This window comes from Pelobates fuscus, chromosome 1 (assembly GCF_036172605.1).
Source record: "Pelobates fuscus isolate aPelFus1 chromosome 1, aPelFus1.pri, whole genome shotgun sequence".
Classification (NCBI taxonomy): Eukaryota; Metazoa; Chordata; class Amphibia; order Anura; family Pelobatidae; genus Pelobates; species Pelobates fuscus.
Genome location: NC_086317.1, coordinates 64,089,264 through 64,107,693, shown reverse-complemented (window position 1 = coordinate 64,107,693; position 18,430 = coordinate 64,089,264). Strand labels below are relative to the sequence as shown.

Below are 18,430 nucleotides of genomic sequence, written 5' to 3'. Positions count from 1 at the left end.
CAGTTCTCACTTTATTTATTTATTTATTGATAATGTGAGAAGTGCACTGCCTGGTGAAGTGTCCTCAAGCAGGGAGAATCAGTGGACAGCAGGCGAGGAAGAGCGCAGGTGGAATTGAGGTGGGTGTTACAGAGTGTAATCTAACAAAAAAGAGAATGCACACCAAAAAAAGCCACAATAGTCACTTAACCTGGTTTAATGAGCCAATATCAGATACAGGCAAAAACAAACAATTATAATTAAAGTGACAAAATTAGGCACAAAAAATAAATCAAAAAAAATATCAATGATAATTACCAAAAGGTTTCATAAGCCTAACAGGGCAGAAACAGGACACAAAAAGTAACCCCCCTACTTTTTGTGTCCTGTTTCTGCCCTGTTAGGCTTGTGAAAACTTTTGGTAATTATCATTGATATTTTTTTTGATTTATTTTTTGTGCCTAATTTTGTCACTTTAATTATAATTGTTTGTTTTTGCCTGTATCTGATATTGGCTCATTAAACCAGGTTAAGTGACTATTGTGGCTTTTTTTGGTGTGCATTCTCTTTTTTGTTAGATTACTATTTATATGGGTATTTGAGGGAATACCAGTGAGGATTAGCACCCAGATGGTTATGCTTTTTGTTAATTAGTCTCTCCATACTTTGTTTATTGGGTGTTACAGAGTGTAACACACACCCACCTCACTAATGAGATCACACTGGAGGATAGGAGGACACTTTCCCACACTTGTGGCTTTATAAATAACAATCAGTTTCTGTGTATAAATAGTCAATTAGTTTGTTAGCTCTCATGTGGATGCACTGTGCAGGCTAGATACTGAGCCATGGGGAGTAGAAAATAACTGTCAAAAGACCGGCATAACAAGGTAATGGAGCGTTATAAAAATGGAAAAGTATATTAAACGATGTACAAAGCCTATAAAATGCCAATTAATACTGTTCAATCACTTATTAAGAAGTGGGAAATTAAGAAATCTCTTGATACCGAGCCAAGGTCAAGTAGATCAATAAAGATTTCAGGCACAACTGCCAGAAGAATTGTTCGGGATACAAAGAAAATCCCACAAGTAACCTCAGGAGAAATACATGCTGCTCTGGAAAAATACAGTGTGGTTGTTTCAAGGAGCACAATACGACGATACTTGAACAAAAATAAGCTGCATTGTCTAACCATAATCATTATGTTTGGAGAGGGGTCAACAAGGCATAAAGTGAAAAGAATACCATCATCATTGTGAAACATGTTGGTGGCTCATTGATGTTTTGGGGGTCAGGTGAGTTCTAAAGGCATGGGAAATCTTGAAAATTGATAGCAAGATGAATGCAACATATTATCAGAAAATACTGGCAGACAATTAGCATTCTTCTGCATGAAGGCTGCGCATAGGACACTCTTGGACTTTTCAGCATGACAATGACCCTAAGCACAAGGCCAAGTTGACCCTTCAGTGGTTACAGCATAAAAGGTTCTGGAGTGGCCATCACAGTCTTCTGACCTTAATATCATCGAATCACGCTGGAGAGATCTCAAACACACAGTTCATGCAAGACGACCAAAGACTTTGCATGACCAAGAGACATTTTGCCAAGACAAATGGGAAGCTATACCACCTGCAAGCATTAGGGGCCTCATAGACAACTATTACAAAAGACTGCACGCTGTCATTGATGCTAAAGAAGGCAATACACAGTATTAAGAACGAAGGGGTATGCAGACTTTTGAACAGGGGTCATTTCAGTTTTTTTCTTTGCGCCCATGTTTTGTTTTAGGATTGTGCCATTCGGTTATAACCTACAGTTGAAAATGAATCCCATAAGAAATAAAAGAAATGTGTTTTGCCTGCTCACTCATGTTTTCTTTAAAAATGGCACATGCATTACCAATTCTTAGGACTTTTCTATGTTATCTACTTTCCTAGGGTAGCCTTTTAGTTTTGATTTTCCATCGAACGGATCTCACAGCAAGACAGTCACAGAATGTGCATCAGACAGCTATAAGCTCCCGACAGTCCATGGAGGCAGACTTCCTTTAAGAATCAGCATGGTGTCGCACATACACAGCTGGTGCTTATAGTATTTTCTCCATGAGATCAATTTCTATAAATACAACTTTATTACTTTGAGTACAATATTTGTTGCTTAGAAATAAAAAAGTAACAACTTCCCATATTGTGTAGTATTTTACTCTTTCAATATATTCTATTCTCCAGAAGAATATATACATACATTTAAAGAGCAGGATGTTTATTCGCAATTCTTGGTTTATCTCCAGATAGCAGAAAATCTGCCCCACACTTTTTATTTCTCTAAAAAAATCCACTGTATTACCACCTCTGTCAAAAGGATACATGCATCTCTAAAACTCTTTGTGTAAAACATATTTCTTCTCATTACTCAAATTCTATTTTTCTAATAACTGCAGGTCATGTCCTTTTGTTTGTAATTTTATTGCAAGACACTGAGGCTCCTATTGTGCATTTCTCTTTCTATGATTTAATTAGCAGCAAAGAAAATTAACAATAAATTAACACACAAAAAATATAATAGTCATATCACATATCATAGCCAATCAAATGTCAAGACAAGTTATAAAAGACTCTGCAAACTTTCTAAAGTCCCCTTTCTTTACTGTTCCTCAGATAAGATAAGTGCTATCCATCGGATTTAAATGTTTTCTTCATCTCTTTAATTCAATAATTTCTTTAAGTATAACAATCTCTTATTACCCATTACCTTTAGTTTCTCTGTGCCCTATTATTTCTTTATTTCTTCTACTTTTGCCTTTATATGTAAATTTCCTATCATGTGATTCTTGGTCTTGTGCCTAATAATTGTGATCTAGACCAGTCGCCCATTTTGGTGAAATTGCGCATATGCGGGATTAATGGTTTCTAGCCAATTACGGCCATTTTGTTAAAGCACAATTTTAATAGCTGCCCAGACAGCCTGCAATGCTCGTTTTGATTGGCAGAGTGTGCAAATCACTTCAGAACTTAGCTCCAATCATCTGAATTTCCATCTGTGGATTTTGAGGAGTCTATATAGCAGACGGTCATTCAGGTGATCCTACAATTTATTGTGCCTATTTATAAGAGCTTCATTTTAATCTATTCAAGTCAGAACATTGTTATTTTTTTTACTGTCAGCATATTGATTTTGTCTTTCCCTTTTTTTTTTATCCATCCTATCTTAAATTTTAAATTAAAATGCCTAAGTCTAAGACTTCCAATTTAAGCAACTCTGGTGCTAAATCTGATGTGCCATCTGCTGGCCAAATTGAGGTTGAATATTCATCTGCTGAGGAGAATTTCTAAATTAAATACATCACAATCTGTCCAGCCTACAGTTGAGGAATCAGTAAATAAATCTGTGACGCAGGCCATTTATTCTGCTACGGATATCATATCTAATACATTATCTAAGTCCATTACACAGGCTATTGTTCAAGCCCATTCTGCTCATTAGCAGAGTCAAACAAACATTTTGGGCAAAAAAGCATCCCATAAATCTAAACACTTAGGCACAATTACCTAAAATAAATGAGTACTAACGAGAATATACTCATCCCAGATTGCGTTTCTAAGTAACGCAAAAGAGCCTGTCCTTGTCTGGCCGAACATACGAGGAGTTGTGTGCTAAGTCACATCATGAGTGTGGTACAGACTCAGCTTGCTGTACGGAGGAGGAGATTTTGCTGGAAAAGGATTTAAATTATCTTCCTGAATCTGATCATTCTTATGACAGCCCAGAGGGTCAGCTCACATCTAAATCTAAATATTTTTCTATTTGCAAGTTTTTCTACTCATTTAGTGGACCCACAAGAAGAACCTCTTTAATTTGCGGCAACATTTCCACAGGAGGTAGATGATCCGATCAAAAACTTAAACTCCACATCAATTGCCTTGAACTTCTGGCACAAACGACAAGGCTAATCATTGCATTCTTCTGAGAATGGACAATTTAACTGACGTATGATATGTAAATCATCTAGGTGGAACTCAATCGGAAACTTTGGCAAATCTAGCAAAAGATTTTACTATCTTGCTGGTTTTATTGTTGCTTGCTTTCTACGTCCCTGTTAGTCACTTTTTGGAATTCATAAAAAGTTGACACCGTTTTGTTACAAGGAAGTCTTCCTTGGAAAGGTTTGCAAATAATCTCTCTACTGGACTAATTATGAAGGAATCTCCGTTCTTAGATTCCAACCATTTCTTTGGTTGCAAAAAAAGAGGACTTTAGAATGTTTGCAGAGTCTTTTATAACTTGACTTGACATTTGATTGGCTATGATATGTGATGTCCCTATCATAATTGTTCTTCACGTTGTGTTTGTTTATTGCTAATTTTATTTGCTACTAATTTAAATCAAATAAAGAGAAATGCATAACACAATAAAATTATGACTTTATGTCTTATTTAGCAACATCCAGGAATTTTAATTTACTTTCATTTGATAAGATATTCAGAACCTCACACATACAAGCATACACAAACACACACACAAATATACACAAAGAAAATGATTTAATAAAACATAAAACTTTGTCCTATAAGCAAAAGAAAAGGATTATTTGACATTGCTGCATCAATATGAATTTCAGTAAGACGAGCAGCAATTTAGTTTGCAAGTTACATCCATGTACTGCACATTTTCAAAGGGTGATTAAAAATGTACCATCTTTGTAACTGAATAACGCTGTTTGAAATTTTAAAATAAATGTTCTCTACACTTTTTTTTTCTCTTTACCCTTGTGTTTGGATTGTAGATTTGATTCAATGTCCCATATGCTGAGGAATCTGTGCTCTGCAATCCATTAATTCGCCGCACGGACTCCATGGTTTCATTCCCAACAAGCTGAATCTGTCCCCAGATTGACATAACAGATATGGGCAGCAAGAATGGAAGAACAACAAAATGAGTAAACAAAAAAATGACACAGTTAGACAAAACATGCAAAAGACACCAAATAATAAAAATGAGTTTAAAAAAATGCTTACACAAAATCCAAGCACAAATAAAAGTCATACTTCATTCAAAATCAATGAATAAAATGCAAACATTATCATATGATTTTTGTTAGTATGTTACCATTGAAATATAAAACCGTAATCTTGTAGAGAATTTAATCTATTCTTTTGTCAATCAAGAGATGTTTGATCTCCACTAACCCAGATAACAAAGGATTATAGAATAATGCATATGATTAAATTCATTGTAACTCTGTCTAGTAATCCATAAGGGGGACAAATAAAGATTGTTGTGGCAGTAGTAGTTTGGAATTAGATGCTATTTTAATTCCTCTTATATATGTGTTTATCTTGTTCTTTAGATTCCTTTAATGTAATAAATTTATTCCTTAAAGTCGACTTGTCAACCACAATTTTTTTTTGATGAGTACCACAATGTAATCTGTATTCTAGCAAAAACACAAGAACATGTATACTAACCTTAAATTTGCTCCCTACTCAGTGCCATATACTGTGTTTACTCACATGTGCTACAACAAACCTCACAGGGTAAATTTCAAAATTAAGGCCAATCTAGCAAAAAATAAAGCATTGTCTAATTTTTCCAATTTGGTTCTTTTGACCTTAAATTTTAAATTAATTTTGGATTCACCTTCAATTTTCACGTTAATGAATAACCCTGTATGTGTACAAACCCCAAATTCCTTAAGTCTTAAAACAGTGCATTTCTGCACATATGTAAGGCAATCAGCCGTGATGATGGTAGGGGCAGTCCTGATTGGCCACTCTATAGCACAGTCTATTCTCCTGCGGCACATAAACGCCGGGATGACATGTTCCTGCACCCACTGGCTCCATTGTACCTTGCTGTTCCTTGAAATCACACGCCCAGCTCTCCAAGGAAACATGGGGAGGGGGGGGGAGGGGGAGGTGGTCCATTCTATAGACAGTGAAACTTACATGAGTTGTTAATAATCTTTAAGTCAGTTATGTTTACAGTTTTTCTATTTTTGGCTTAAGATATGAAATTTATTTTGAATCCACTTTGAATTTCTGACATTTCACAATTTACTCATGTAGACTTTTAGTATATTTATTTATAATATTTTACTAGCTTGGTCTATATGCATTTCTACAGACAGTGTGTCACAGTTTTCAGCTTTTTACTTAACTGAATAACTTTCGGTTTTGACAAATTTAGTTTAAAGTGGTTTGGTGTTGAATGACAGAGTTCATCAAAGTTAGAATTGATGGTGAATTTGGAATTTCAGCCCAGAGTAGTCAAACGCGAAGTATAACGGACTTAGACAATTTTTACAGGTTACTTGGTATTGTTTCTTTAGTAAATAGCTCTCACAAATGTAAAAGGGAGTGAGAGGCTAAAATTACATTTTCATTTATGTGTTAATTGTTTACCAACTTTATTTGCTTTTACAAAAGAACAATGGATGTGGGTGTCACAAAAATGAGAATTCGAGTAGGGCACAAAGACACTTTGGGTTGTCCCATCTGCCTAACCGGGAGCTTTGCTAGTATAAAAGCTAGAGCTGCCTGTCCCCTGGAGGCATTTTCTCTGACCATGGACTACTAATGACAAACAAGGATACTTCACCAAATATCACATTGGATTTTTTTTTCTTCCGCCTATTGTAACTGAACCTCTAGCTTTTTGAATGATCAGCTGATCCGTAGCTACCAAACTGGGAATTAATTTATTGCATTTAATGTGACAATGATATAATGAGATACACTGTAAGTTTCAGATCTCAGAAAAATAAATACTAAATAAATGATTTTCTACAATCCAAAAATAAAGAACATAACTTTTATTTATTATCATTTTATTTTTTTTTTAGGAAAGATCATTATTATTAGCAATTATTGATGAATATTCCCTATTATTCTATTCTTTTCCTAGCAAGATTTTCTATTGACGATTGTTTTGCTCTAACAGTCAGAAAATAATGAGGCTTGCTACATGGAGATGACACGTATCTTTCCTCTTGTGCTTTATTCTGTTTTGCACATACCCTTAGAAACAAACACAGTGTGACTATAACAATATATGATTTAAATAGCATCCTATCAAAAATGGTCTGAGGCCTGAACATTAATTCTTGTAGAAGAAAACACATCATCGAAGGCAGGAGAAATAGAATTTGTGAGAGCTTTGCTTCCAAAATGTATTCAAGATTTGGCTCTGAATGAAAATTACATGACAGTCTCAGCATGACCAATAGCTTATCACGGGGGAATTATAACGCACATATAGAGTTTTTATATCCTACATCTAAGGTCTGTCTTTATATATAATACAAATAATAGGAATAATTTAAGGAATGATTTCCACTAAGTTTTAGTTTCCTTTTACATTTCAAAATATCCTGAATTTAAAGACATTTGTGCAAAATGCAATCTCCAAATGTAGGATTTAGGATCTTATAAAGTTGTTACCAATTAACTTTTTGTTTCTAAATTAGAAGGGAAACACGCTCGAGCTGCAAATATGAAGCTGTCTGGCTTGTTTGCTATTGCAGTTTAGCTAAACAGTGTTGAAAACGTAGTTTGAGCGGAGGCCACCATGCCATCCCAAGCATGGCAAGAACATGCACACTCACTGCATTCTGCTGAACATTTGTGGAGATACATCCCTTGTCCACCAAAACTAGAAAGCTTAAAACACCGCTGTCACAGCTCATGTCTTTTTCAACATGCCTCACTCTATCAACCATGCCAACCCACTGCAAAGCTTCCAGTGAATTCCAGTCTATTATTTTTTTCATACTTACTTTTGGATATTAATCCCAGTAAACCCTTACCCTTGAAGTTTTTTTCACTCAGTCTGACTCAAGTAGCGTTTATAACATTTTATTAAATTTATTAGCTACTCCAGTACCCACTGTTACTACTTACCCTTACCTTATCCACTTACCGAAATTAATAGAGTTTGATTCAAGTTTCTTTACAGTTTATTGGGCTTTTCATGTACAATCACTAAGCCAAGTAAAGTGCATTGGGTATATCAGGAGTGAAAAACAAATAATGGAGGTTGTGTGATCCGTAATTCTAATTTATTGAGCTGTAACTGAATTTGGTAAGTGTTCCATTCATGCGTTTTGAATTTACATATTTCAATGAATGAGTAAATAAAGTCACTTTGGCATTGCAAGTAGGCAACCATCACAGTTATTTCTAATGCGGGTGCCGAGCTAGAGATTGTGAAATAGAAACTCCTAACTGGGTTTCTGGTCACGGTTTCTCTTTTCTACTTCCTTGTGTGTGATGAGATGATGGCTGACTCTATCTTTCTTGTTGCCATGATTTGACAACTCGGAGGATGTATATAAACTCAGGGGATCAATGTTGCCATGGGTTTTATAATGCATTCCATCCATCCATCAAATTGACTGATTTTTTCTTTAAAGACCTTTACCCCAATGTATGACAGTTCTGCCAATTCATCTGTCATTTTCACTACAGCACACGTTAATCCTGTATTTATTTATTTTTTCTGATAAAAAAATAATAATAATACGTTGAAGTATGAGGACATATTTTTGAAGTTTCATTATTGCTCAGAATCAGTTATTTTTTTTGTTTGTAATTCTGTTAAGTGACGAGAGTGTCTGACACCTGCAAGTTGTATTTGTGCCACAAAAATTAAAAAGAGTACATTTTAACAAGTAATCCCTTTTTCTGAAACCAGTGTTGTAGACAGTCATGTTCTCTGCCTACGTTAGGCCAAGCCACGTATGAGATACAGCATAACACTATTAAATTGCAATATAATATATATATATATATATATATATATACATATATATATATATATATATATATATATATATATCGTATATATGTCTAAAGCAGTGATGAATACAATGTATTTCTGCTCCTTTGTTTAAAATATGAAACACAAATATGGTGAATATTAAAATGTTATAAACTAAAATTAAAACTCATGAATATGTCAGAAAAAATTGAATACGTGAATATATTTTTTATTCCATAATTTTATTAAACGTATCAATGTGCAAATTATGTTTATTCAATTTAGCATTAAGAGTGACTTGGTGTCAATTAGCTACCTTGTTTATCTTCAGCTGAATCCAATTTATATGCAAAATAATCGGTTTTAGATTTTGCTTCTTTTATTAATGTTTGTAATTTTTGTACTTTAAAACAGGTACAATGAAAACCCATTGCTTTAATCACTGCCTTATCACCTTGTGTTCGTGATCCACTTATTGTGATTACAATTATTTGTGTAACCTTTATCTGCTGTTAATACATTCTACTCTTTACTAAACTATACTAATTAGAAGTCAACAATGCTATTGAAATGTTTAATTTTTCGCTAAGCAGAGAAGAAGGTAGCTACTGACACACTTGCTGAACGTAATTATAGAGCATTTTAGAATTTCTTACACACTATTACACAGAAAACATTAAAACAATATGGTTGAAAAGACAATTTTGCCATCAATAGCTTTAAATGCTAGTACTACGCATCTAGTCAAATGTCATTCTTAAGATGAAATTTAGGATATTTGTGTTAAATTATGATTTTCATTGAAGTAAGAACCTGATCACATGTAGGACAAAAAAAATCTTCCAACATGTGTAAGTTGGTTCTTAACCATTAAGTAAATAGACCATGGGCCTTTATTCAGTCTACATCCTGTTGATGTTATTTATACTATCTAAGAATTGCAATGCTTTCTTTATTGTGTGATTTTATAACTGTCTACAATCAGAATTCATTCCGTTGCGCCAACGTAGTAAATATTCATGGCACAGCATGCAAGGATCTCGCTAGATTTAATGTGCATTGCGTGAAAATATACACAACCTTGACAGCTAATGCATTATACAAAACCTACGATAAAACTGAAGAACCGTATCCAAAGAGCCATGCTCCCACAAAACATAGTGCCAATTATAATTTGTGTATGCTTGGGTGAGTCCTACCTTGCTATGCCTTTTCTGTCTCCTGCGAAGTCTTAGGAATTCTTTATGTTGCCTTGATACAAAATTCACCGCTGCATATTCTAAGAGAGCTGCAAACACAAAGAGAAGGCAAACAGCCATCCATATGTCAATGGCTTTCACGTACGATACCTGAAAGGGAAGAATAACAATTTTTGTGAAAATAAAGTCATACTGTCATCTCCATATTACATGCACTGAATCTGTAAAATGCTTGGCATTTCATCTGCATATGCTGAAGGCTCTCAGTGTTGTTCAAATCGAAGTCTCATTTCTATGAATTCAGATTAGACAACCTTGAAAACATCTCATGCTTGCTGTGTGAGCTGTGAATGAGAAAGTATTTGTTCACAGTACCAACCCCTGGATAATAGACTATTCATTCTTTCTACCCCACTCCTTCGTAGAATACATCTCCATTCCTTCCTTTACCCATCGGTCCCATCTGCCTTTTCTCTTATTGACTATTTTTACCCCCTTTATTTTTTTCCTTCCTTTTTCTCCTATTTAAAAATAAAATAAATAAAAATTACCGTTTAGCAGTCAGACCCCCAAAGAAAAGATCTCTTGTCTGCAGCCTTTACAAGCCCTCCCCTTCTGACCCCGCCCAGACTTTCTGTGGCAGTCCAATCACAGGCTTCCCAATGCAGCTCAATGAGAAGTCTTTGCAAGGCAGGTGTTCTGTCTGACTGTTTGGGGAAGGGGGTGAAATCTGTACTATTTGTAAAAAGAAAAAAAGGACTCGCTCTTCACACACAAAACAGTTCAGCAAGCTGAAGTGCTTTATGGGCCTTAAGTGGCTCTTTGCAAAGACTTGAATTGTTTTTGCAGTTGACTCAGTGCTACATGTTATAGAAATCTAGCAACCAATATTACTGCTTATCCCAAGCACAGTACCAACCATACTTTAACTATCTCTTTACTGTGTCAGTATTGATGTTATTTAACCTTTCAAACGAGCTGGAAATAAAATGGTCAGATAATAAGAAATGCGTATTTACAGATGTGTCATAATAACAATGTGTGTTTTCATGAACTGAACTGATTTCAACATATTAGTAATAATCCCAAAACAAAACATGCAACCTAAAACCTTGTCCCCTTTAACCTTGACATTGCTCTTTGCACAATTTCTTACCCACTTTGCGACAACCCTACATCACCAAGAACATCAAAACATATTTAGGGTTATTCACTAATGTGAGATTTGTCAGGATTTTAAAGTGAATTTCAAATTTTAAACCAAAATACTGACCTGGAAGCCTAGCAGCCCTAGAGAATTGTTCTAATTCAGATAATTTGGCCTTAAATTGGAAATTCACTTTGACAAATCCAACGTAATAAATAATTCTGATTGTTTTCTCATGTAAATCATGTGTGATCACGCTTCCACGTTTCTTGCATGACTTTGCTCCACGGCATTATTAAAACCCAAAATTCTTGAAACAAAGTCAATTGGATAAAGTTTTGTAGGGTTAGCTAAACTTCAGACTGCTACAGTTATTTCCCAATTCATCCTATAATAATAGATAATTAGGTGGAAAAAATAGCTGACAAGCTGGTTGAAAGAAAAAAAAAAAGACAATTTAAGATATCTTGAATTGATTCTGATAGCATTCTTGATGCTGATTTGGCCATTAAACATGGCTCGTCCACAGCCAACTTGACCTAGGCAGTTTTAAAAATGGAAAACTATATGTGCAAAGTGTTCCTTATCTGCCGGCCCAATCTATCTTTTTACTTCAATTTGCAATATATCTATATCATATTCGCTACCCACAAACAGTCTGATACAAAACATTATTTGTGTGTTTCCTTCTCAAAAGATATATTTTTTATATATATATCGGTGTATTTTTGTTGGTGTTTTTATTCAATTCTACGAGCCAATCCTTGCTGTGATCCAGTTTTCTGGATTTAAATGATGTCATTTTATTCACTAATGAAGTATTTTTTCAGAATTTCCTATCCAAGGGGATTTTATTTTTAAAGGGTTTACTGAAACTCTGGGATGCACCATGATTACCATGAATTATTGAGGTATCCAGTACATTTTAAGGATTGCAACTGAACACATGGTGTTTCATAAACAGGAAAATGAAAACTTCATGTTCCTATAAATAATCAAACGAGTCAGCCTCCATAATTTGATTTAAAATACAACTATATGCATGTATTTTCTTATCGCAAACAACCGTCAAAACAATACTTTTGCCTGGCCTATTTATAAATTGCATGTAATCGATTCACAGCAGATTCTAATTGATTGATTTCTCCATATTGTGACTCCTGCTGTTTTGCTAGTTTCTAGCAATATTATAAAACACTTTAAAAAATAAAAATATCAAAGAAGATGCTAATCTGTACATTATATTAACTGTTTTCTTTACGAGTTGTTTGTGCTATATATTTGTTCCTGTTACAAAAGACTATTTAAATAATATCTGCTTTGTGGTTATAAGTATATTGTATAATTGCTTATGAACATCTAGACTGTAAACTCGATAAACCATGGTCCTCAATGACCTTTTATATAGTGTAAACATTGGTAATAGTTTATATTTATTTCCTGTTATATCCAACTCCAAAAATCACCGTAAGCCCCTTTGATTGTTCTCACGCATAGAATAAAAATGTAATGAGGTAATGAAACAGCTTAGCACCCAATTGTCCAACTACTTAGGTACCCATTAACTACATGTTCACAATTAACAGAAATAAATACATTAGAATACATTTAAGATTTTAGCAGTCTGCTCCTTTTTTCTCTGCAGTATTTGTACGCATATAGTATACAAAAGATACATTGTCTTCAGTTATTTTTTGGTGTAGGGGGGACCACTAATTTGGTAGTTGCTAAGAGCTTGGGAAACATTTGTATGTCATGCCTTACCTTTTCATGGTCAGGGGGCAGGGGCATCCTCTGGCCTTATAATCATTACAGGACCAGAAGATTGGCTATCTCCTGTCCTTATTTTGACAGATGGACAGGAGACTGGGCATTTCCTGAGAATTTTATTCTATTACACGTCATCTAAATGTCCACGGGGAGATAGAAAGGGTAGAGGGTAATTCCCCTTTCACGCCATCATATATTTAATCACTCTATTTTCCCTCAAGTGCTACAAGAGACATCAGCGTATCACTCTCCTTTACACTACTGCACTGAAAGAGTTACTAGCCAAATTTTGCACGTTTACTTACTGTTTTCACACATTTACACGAGTAAACAGTGATACAGTGTTGATGTTTACAGCCATTTTTCAAACGTGTACACTGGTTGTTTTGCCATGATACAAAGCCTGTACATAAATGCCTGTAAATTTATGTAAATAAGTGTTGTATGAAAAAATGATGATGCTCTATTAATATTAATTTGGTGGGATTGTGACAGCACCGTTCCAGTGGTAGAAATCTTAAGGCAGGGGAAGTCCACGTAGGACCTCTAATCCTGGACTATTTGTGGCTGCTGCCATATTCATTCAGCCTTCTCCTGGTAATGATACAGAGCGAGAAGAGACAAGAAGACAAAAACAGTGCAATTCTGTGTCCGCAGCTCATCCCCTGGGATATCATTACTGGGAGAGCAATTGAAATAATGGCAACAGCTACAAATGGTGAAGCATGCATTAGGTGAAATAAAGGACATTTCAGGGTTTTAGAGACGTTCATAAATCAAGCAACCTTTGGCTTCATCAGGGCCGTCTTTAATAATGACTGGACCCTGGGCAAGCGTTTGCTTGGGCCCCTTAGGCCCTGCTGCCGTCGCCCCTCACTCCCTGGTATGCAATCATGGCATCCATCCCAATGCAGTGGCGGCACTAAAATAGAATGAATTTTATTGGGACACCCAATTGCAAGATTGGACTAAAGGTAGAACCCCATCTGTCGTGCAACTCCAACAATGCTTTGACAGACAGCTGGGGCTCTACCAATTTCCCATGCTTGCATGGTTGTATTTAGCACTGTTTGTGTGTTTGAATGTAAGCATGTGTTTGCATGAAGTATGTTTGTGTGAATGTGTTTGTATGTGGTACTGGAGTTTGAATGCAAGTGTGCATTTATGTGTAGTGTTTGTTTTTGAATGTAGGAGTGTGCTTGTATGTAGTGTTGAAGTTTGAATGGAGGGGTGTATTTGTATTTAAAGTTGCGGCTCAGATGCACAGGTACACACTCTGACACACAAGCAGATACACAGATACATACACTGACTACATACAGATAAGCAGGCACATACACTGACAGACATACTGACACACAGGTACATATATTGACACACACAGACACATACACTGGTAGACATACTGACAGACACACACAGGCTCATATACAGACATACTGACACACACACTGATCAACATACTGACACACATACACTGACAGAAATACTGACACCCACACACAGGCACATACACTGACCGAGATACTGACACACACACACACACACACACACGCACTGACAGACACACTGACACCCACATACACTGAGAAATACTGACACACATACAGTCACATATACTGACACACACAGACTGATATACTGACACACACACACAGACTGACACATGCATGCACATGCACTGACAGACATACTGACACACACACATAGACATACTGACACACACACAGACAGACATACTGACACACACACAGATATATTGACAGACAGACATACTGACACACACAGATATATTGACACACAGACAAACAGACATACTGACACACAGACAAACAGGCATATTGACACATAGACAAACAGACATATACCAACACACACACAGATATATTGACACACAGACAAACAGACATACTGACAGACAGACATACTGACACACACACAGATATATTGACACACAGACAGACATACTGACACACAGACAAACAGACATATTGACACATAGACAAACAGACATATACCAACACACACAGATATATTGACACACAGACAAACAGACATACTGACACACACACACATACTGACACACACACAGATATATTGACACACAGACAAACAGACATACTGACACACACACACAGACATACTGACACACACACAAATAGACATACTGACACACATACATACTGACACACACACAAACAGACATACTGACACACACATAGACATACTGACACACACACAGACATACTGACAAACACACAGATATATTGACACACAAACAGACATACTGACACACAGACAAACAGACATACTGACCCACACACATAGACATACTGACACACACACAGACATACTGACAAACACACAGATATATTGACACGCAGACAAACAGACATAGTGACACATAGACAAACAGACATATACCAACACACACACAGATATATTGACACACAGACAAACAGACATACTGACACACAGACATACTGACACACACACAGATATATTGACACACAGACAAACAGACATACTGACACACACACAGATATATTGACACACAGACAAACAGACATACTGACACACACACACACACACAGACATACTGACACACACACAAACAGACATACTGACACACAGACAAAAAGACATACTGACACACACGCAAACAGACATACTGACACACAGACAAACAGACATACTGACACACAAACAAACAGACATACTGACACACAGACAAACAGACATACTGACACACACACACACACAAACAGACATACTGACACACATGTAAAATGTACATTTTTAAACCCACCCTCCAGTTTCCTACCTTTTGCTGGAGGGTGGATTCCCTGGGGTCCAGTGTGGTACCTGAGGATGATGGGAGTGAGGATCACCCATCCTCACTGCAGCCTCGTCCTCTCTCCCTCGCGACTCCTCCTGCCACCTTCCATGCAGCTCCTCTCTTTATAGGAGGAAGTGACTTGTGGCTGTCACTTCCTCCCAGCCGGCTGCCAGAAAGCAAGGGGCCCGGTCGCGGTGTTAAAGGGAAACAGCGCCCGACCGGGCCCCTGCTGGTACAAGCCCTCCGGGTGGCCCTAAGTGCATGGGCCACCCGGTGGGACTCAGAGGACGGGGAAAAAAGAAATTGATGAGGGCAACGGGGCAGGTGCCTCGGGCCCCCCCAAGAGAAACTGGGCCCGGGGGAGCTGCCCCGTTTGCCCCGCGTTAAAGACGGCCTTGGGCTTCATGGTTCATTATGATGTGTTATTGTTGAACTGCAATTTTTGTTATATGGGGTCATTCTCTTTGAACCATCTTTTTCCCCCTGACTGATATTTCCCTTTGTAACATGAGTATTAGAGTATGCCCTTTTTAATGTACAAAACACTACCTCATCTTAATAATAGTTAAGAATACATTTGGAGATTTGCTTGCTTCAGAATTTTATTTCTCAGAATTTTGGCCGATGAAACTGAAATCTGCATTGGCTGTGCATGTTTGTTTTGAAGAAGAGATTATTAATGGTTAAAATAAAAAAGAAAGATGATTGGTGATTACGGGACAACTATTAAATGTTGATTCTATTTACAAATAAAATAAAGGGAAAATAGGAGGAGCAGTAAAAATAAATAAATGATATATATATTACTACTTCTCCTATTTTTCCCTCTATTGGCTTACTTGATCTGTGAACTAAGTGGAGGGAAACTGCTCCTATCCGTGCCCTTCAAAATATATACATAATATTTATGTACTGATACTGATTGGCCCATTTTTACACCCTGTTGGTTTGTTTGATATGTTTTCCGAATCAGCTGTCTGTTACTGAAATTCTGACTAGCCAAATCAAAATATGGCTGAGATTTAGTAATCTAAAAAAAAGTATTTTTGAAAAAAATGATTGGAAAGAACCAAAGTTTCTCACTGTTCTGAAGTCTACTTAAAAAAAATCTTCCTATGAAAATGTTGTAGTTTGCCTACCTCTAGCACATCAATCAGAGCATATGGCATGATACTACCTTTTTTAGATCAATAAAACTCTAGAACACTTTAGGTAAGTTGGGGGAGTAGGTAATGTAATCAGTATGCACAGTTCTTGTTGCCTAGAGAGACGCTCAGTGTTTCTTACATCCTGTTTTCACTTACTGTCATATGTATAGGGTGTACTTGAATCAAACAGATCATACAAAAGGATGTATTGTAGACTGTGCTTAGTAGGGTATCAGCTACACTTCACTGACCAGAACCAAAAAGACCTGACGATCATTTGGAATTGCTGTACCAGAGACATTCTGCAAAGTATTTCATCTCATCTTGTGGGAGAGATCATTCTGATTTTGTATATGTCCCTTCAGTAATGGTACAAGTGAGTCCTCACTGTGGACATCCAATTACATTAAAACCCAAATGTACTATATTGAAATCAATCAAAAAAGCAACATTTGTGTCTTGCAATCAAAGATCTCATTATCCTAAATGAGCAATAACATAAAGATTAAAATCATGAGCCATTGTTTATCCTAAATGCTCAGTGAATGGACATAAGAAAATTGTAGAAACTGAACAAATCTCTTAGCTATACCAGGCACTATCAGGGAGAATTAGCAAAACGTCATATTCTACAAATAGTGCAAAAATATAAAAGAGGAGGAGTCGTCAATGGAATGTGCCTGCTAGTGCCACTGGTTTCCATGGTAATTGCTCATTTAGAACCATTTGTCTCAAAAGAACATTTTATTTCCAATGTTTCCATAAGCAAGGTGCTTATGTTGATTATTAGGTATATCTCCAGCTTGTATTGTGCTTGTAATGATAATGGATTTAAAATGGTACATACATGTACATAGAATATTATAATATATACCCAAATGATGAATCTGTGACTGTGAAGGCCATGATTAAGAAGAAATGCTTTGAGTCCAACAAACATTGCAAAATAGGGGAAAAAAAAACGTATATAATCTTAAGGATAGGTGAAGAATCGGGTCATACACAGAGCTCTCAAAATGTCATACTATTCCTACTGTAAATGTCAGGCTTAGGCTCATTCAAGATACTGTATTTCAGAAGCAATGCATTAGCATTTCTTTGGCCATTTGCGTACTTGTTTTGAGTGAAGGATCTTCGGCATAGCTGACCATCCATTAAGTTGACCCAGGACAGCAAGTGTTAAGCAAAGTCAGCTACAGCATAAGTAACGATATCCAAGTCTGCTGCATCTTCTGTGCGTTCAAACTGACGAACGCTCGGTGATCCCAGACATAAAGAAAATGTATTTGTTCCTGGTCTGCCTGACAACACGGAGAATCCAGCTGTCAGAATGCATAATGAGCACAGCTTGCTCCAGTCGTAGTTACAGCTTCTGGTCAGAAGCCCCCAATTTAACTGTGTTCCATGGGAGCAATAATGGCAAATACCACTATTAGTAATTTTAATATGAAGTGTAACATTAACTTTAAAAAAATATATATTTTTTTTTATATGTGTAAAAATGATTAACATTAACACTGCTATATAATCATTGTTAGACTTTCAGTCTTCCAGTTAATGGGACAATGTCTGGCATAAATATGTT

The 18,430-nt window shown here is 36.2% G+C and overlaps 1 protein-coding gene across 4 annotated transcripts in view; it reads right to left on the bottom strand.

Moving 5' to 3' along the window:
• Positions 1-18,430, bottom strand: part of GLRA2 (glycine receptor alpha 2) — a 244,097-nt gene that overhangs the window by 47,600 nt on the left and 178,067 nt on the right. For all 4 annotated transcript variants that reach the window (XM_063449052.1, XM_063449043.1, XM_063449061.1 and 1 more), the window contains one exon: positions 9,942-10,091. In XM_063449052.1, the coding sequence (XP_063305122.1) occupies positions 9,942-10,091 (150 nt within the window). The remainder of the gene's footprint in view (positions 1-9,941; positions 10,092-18,430) is intronic.